We start from the raw sequence: 4,925 nt of genomic DNA on the forward strand, positions 1-4,925 counted from the left end.
CGTTGTGTACAGATCTCGGTTTTGCTCTTGGAATTTATCCTGGAGTTGTCAGGCAGCAGATCCCATATCAACCTTTCCTTGGCCTTTTCTGAAGCCACATTATTTCTCAAGTAGATGACCATCGTCCAGGTGAAATATTAGTTTATTAAGGGGGACTCTGGAAAGAATCTTGCCAGAAATGATTGAGAGGACCCTCCCCCTCCTTTGATTGTCATAGGACAATCTATTTTCTTTACCTTTATAGAGATGGACAATGGAGGTGTCCTTGAACTCTCAAGGTCTTTCTTAACAACTCTAGAATTGATTGTGTGACATGGGAGACACTGGAGCAGAATGGTGTGCCCTCATCTGAGAAGGTGTTGTGCTTTTCTGAGCAAAGCAGAATTGAAGTAGCTCAAAAGAAATGGGAGATGTGCAAATTTAGAGAATCCAACCCAAATGTTCACATAGACTATTTGTACCCAACCTGTAGTAGAGCATTTCAAGCTCATATTGGTCTGATCAGCCACAGTTAGATGCATTGTAACTTGACTCTAATATAGTGATGTCATTTTGGTCCTCTTTGAGAATGAAGGCCAATAGCCAATCAGTCAGTAATAGTTTAGCACAGTGCCTGGCATGTAATACAATTTTTTTGGGTTGCTTTTTCGATCCCTACTCCTCTGGGTTCTCTAGAAGGGTGGTAGATAGTGCCAGGAGGCAAGATGGTCTGGGTGAGATGCTTTATTTTACCTAAACTTCAGACTGAAATGGAGTCAGCCTAATTTCCTTGATTGACTTTGGTGAGTAATAGATTTCCCCTCCCTAGAAGTCTTCAGGTTAAACTCAGATGACCACTTGTTGGGAATATTGTAATGGAAAATCCTATTGAGGTAGGTATTAAACTAGTTGGCCACTGAGATCAACTCTGAGATTTTATGATTCTGTGATTTCTTAGGGTGGACCCATGAGGGCTTCGCCATTGTTGTTTGTTTTCAAAGAGGACCAGTGACATAATAGGTGATGTCTTAATTTGTAGATAAATTAGATTTAAGTGAGACAAAGCTGCATGAAGTCTCTCTTCCAGAATCATTGAAATTCAGTGGCAGGACAAAAGTCAGGATGACTAGTAATGGCCTGATTTGCAGTAGATGTGGCATCTTTAATGTCTGACCAAGCAAGTGCTGTATTGTGCCTGCATTAGCTGCCTTCATAGCCATTGGAACAAATTGTTCTCATCCATCTGTTCCATGGAAGAAGTCTCCGAATACCTGGGGTAGACATCCTCCTAACTCACCAAGGGGTTTGAGGTACGTTGGTTACCCTCAGCCTGGTTTAGCCAGTCTGCCAAGATGGTTTTACAAGGATTTGGCCACTTCACATGCTACAGCTTCTTGGAGCCACAGATGAGAGTTGGGTGAAAGGTGGAGGTGGATGAGCAGCCCTAAACAGGGCTTGGCAAGCCCTTACACCAAAGGTGTTAGTTCTCCTGGAATGCCCCACACCCCACTTCTCCATTAATTATCTGAGGATGGACCCTGTGGGACCTTCCCATTCTCTCAAATCCCTCATTTATTCTTTAGTTCTTGAATGACTCAGGCCACTTTTTGGGACCATTGGTACCCATTTATTATTATTATTTTCTCTTATCAATAGCAAAATAGTCTTCAAGCTCTCTATAAAAAAAGGATCCCTACTGAAAAGCAATACAATATATCATATTTAAAGATTCCTTCCCCCCAGCTAGGTATGTAGCCTCCCTTGTCCCTCCTCCTAGGGAATAATCCAGCTCTTCCCTAGAAGTTTATGGGTGGGGGTATATTCAGATTAAACTGAGATTTTTTTTCTCCTCTGGAAAGTCATTTTTAAACAGACATTTTAAATGACTCATGGCATTTTTAATTCAAGTTCTCAAACCCTCCCCCCACCCCTACAAAACCAAGTTTCTTCACTTTGGGACTCAGTTGCCTGTTTTGTAAAATAATGATGCTGGGCATCACAAGCTGGCTTCAGCTCGCCTTTCCAATCTTGTCATATGTTATTCCTATTCCTGAACTCTTTGGTTCAGCCAAACTGGTCATCTTTGCATTCCTCACAAATAGCATTCTTTTGTCTTTGTGCCTTTGTACTGGCTGTCCCCCAACACAATTTTACCTTTACCTCCAGTCTGTGAACCACCAGTTTCCTTCAAAACTCAGCTCAAGCATCATCATTACAAGGACTTTCTTGATCTGTTTTCCTCCCTGACCCACTCCTAGTCTCATGACCTTGTAATACAGACACAGACACAGACACAGACACACATACACACACGCACACATGCTATATCCCCTGATAGACTACAAGCTTCTTGAGAGCAGGGACTGTTCCATTTTTGTCTTTGTATTCCCATTGATGAGCACAGTGGCTGGCACTGTGCTTAATAGATGTATAATGATAGATGATTTCTGTGATTTCTTCTATATCTAAGTCTGTGATTTCTTCTATATCTAAGTCTGTGATCCTTAGGCTAGTTGGGGAAGTTGTAGAACATAGCTTAGTTTTTCCACACTTCCTGTGCTGTCTGTGTTCTGGGAAGTAGAAAGAGCCTCCATCTGGGACAGTCAGTTAAGATCCTGATTCTTTCACAGACTAAGAGGGCATTTTCCTTATGTTTTAGAGGTAATCTGCACTTTCTAGATGTGGAGAAGAAGGAGCATCTTTGGCCAGAGTCCTTAGACCCTGCCTCTTGGGCCTAGTGACTGTGGACCACTCCACTCTGTTCTAGGCAACATTCATAGCCCAAAAGTAGAGAAAACTACTAAGTTGGCCTCTTACCTGTTTTGGAGTTGAGTAAACTTCTTAACCAAGTCCTTCACCACCTGCTTGACTTGCTGGTTCCTGAGGGTGTAGATGAAAGGATTCATGAGGGGGGCAATAATCGTATTGATCAGTGACACTCCCTTGTTGAGGTCAACCCCTTTGCCTGGTGAGGGTTTGACATACATGAAGAAACAGCTGCCATAGCACATGGACACAACGATAGCATGAGAGGAACAGGTGGAGAAAGCCTTCCTCCTCTCCTGGGCTGATGGTATTTTGATGATTGTCCGGATGATCTGGACATAGGACAGGGTGATCAGCACCAAGGTGCTGAGAAGGGCTACCAAAGCCAAAGTGAAGTCTACCATCTCCAGTACCTTTGGCCCACTACAAACTACTTCCATCAGAGGTGTGTAGTCACAGAAGAAGTGGTTGATGTGGGAGTCACAGAAGGGGAGCTGGCTGGTCAGGACCAGGGGGACAATGATGAAGGAGAAGCCTGCTAGCCAACAGGTGAGGATGAGTTGTGTGCAGATTTTGCTGCTCATTAGGGTTGGGTAGTGAAGGGGCTTGCAGATGGCCACGTATCGGTCATATGACATGGCAGTGAGGAGGAAGAATTCAGTGGCCCCCAGGAAGATATGGAAGAAGTCTTGGGTGATACATCCTGCAAAGCTAATGGTCTTAGTCCCTGTGGCAATGTTGACCAACATTTTGGGGATGATGACTGTCTGGAACCAGATCTCTAAGCAGGACAAATTCCGGAGGAAGAAATACATTGGGGTCTGTAGGCGGGTGTCCAATAGCGTCAGAGTGATAATAGTCAAGTTGCCAGAAATAGTTACTAGATAGGCTAGCAAAAGGAGCAGGAAAACTACCATCTGCAGGTCCTCAGTGTCTGTCAGTCCTTGGAGGACAAACTCAGTGATTCTGGTTTCATTGCCCATCATGGGATTTGTTCATTTCCCTATCACGTACAAGCATGAGGCAAATGAGACACATCATAAATTTTCTTCCCCTCCATCCCCACTGGGAATATTTATTTATTTGGACTATCAACACCAATACTTGCAAAAATAAAAAACCAAACCTTCATTAAACACAGGACAAGGTTCTGGTCTCAAGATATATAAATTCCAGACCTTTATAGCTCTAGATGATCAGAATATCAAAAAGGTGCGAATAACTTTGGAGTTTTCCTAATGACTTTGAGATGATTTGGATATGTTAATGAACTAACCCTAACATGGTACAGATAGGACTTGGTCTGTTTCCCCTCCAAAACCCTATAAAAACAAAACCTCAAACTCCTGCCTCCCAAGGGCTCTTCATCTTCATTGAGGTCATTGCTGATGGGGGCTTCCAACTCTACTCCTATGGTTATGTGAGTGATGTTCTCTCTCTCTCTCTCTCTCTCTCTCTCTCTCTCTCTCTCTCTCTCTCTCTCTCTCTGAACCCTATTCCCCATCCTATTTCTTCCTTCACCATTCTTCTTCCTTCCTTCACCATTCCATTCCCTGTACCATGCTACTGGGTCTGCCTCTGTACCACTTTTTACCATTTGTCAATGCTTTTGGCCTCTATATACTCTGTGTTTAATTAAAATGTGATTGCTGCCCCATTTCCTGCTGCCAATCATGGTCTTTCCTTGTAAGAACTCCCCCAAATCAGGCAGACCTGTACCCATTTCATAATTTTATAAATTAATTATCAATTTATTTTGAATCTCAGTTTGAATATCAAGTACTTCATGGAAGGCTGATAAAACAAACAGAACAGAAACTCATGGAAGACTCTGTCCTATATATAGTCAGTGTGGTGTAACCAGTAGAGTGCAAGCCTCAGAGTCAGGAAAATCTAGGTTCAAATCCTGCCTCAGAAACTTATGGGTTTTGTCACCTGGGAGAATCCCTTAGCTTCTTTGGGCTTCAGTTTCTTCATTTGTAAAATGAAGGGGTTAGGTTTGATGACCCTCCCATCCCTAAATCTATGATGTCTTTATAGCAATTCCATTTAGTTTTTTCAAGTAACAAACATTTATTTTCTTTCTCTCATCCTATCTGCTGGCAATTTAAAAGAAAAAACTCGTAATATTTTTCTATCTATCTATCTATCTATCTATCTATCTATCTATCTATCTATCT

The 4,925-nt window shown here is 42.4% G+C and overlaps 1 protein-coding gene across 1 annotated transcript; it reads right to left on the reverse strand.

Annotated features, from left to right (window-relative positions):
• Positions 1 to 2,792: 2,792 nt before the first annotated feature.
• On the reverse strand, positions 2,793 to 3,731 carry LOC138167850 (olfactory receptor 2AP1-like). The gene has a single exon (XM_069096809.1). It carries the CDS (start codon positions 3,729 to 3,731, stop codon positions 2,793 to 2,795), a length of 939 nt encoding a protein of 312 aa, XP_068952910.1.
• Positions 3,732 to 4,925: the final 1,194 nt, after the last annotated feature.

Source organism: Petaurus breviceps, unplaced genomic scaffold (genome assembly GCF_028583685.1).
Source record: "Petaurus breviceps papuanus isolate PSGF00001 unplaced genomic scaffold, PetGlider_PUasm1.0 313, whole genome shotgun sequence".
NCBI classification, from domain to species: Eukaryota; Metazoa; Chordata; class Mammalia; order Diprotodontia; family Petauridae; genus Petaurus; species Petaurus breviceps.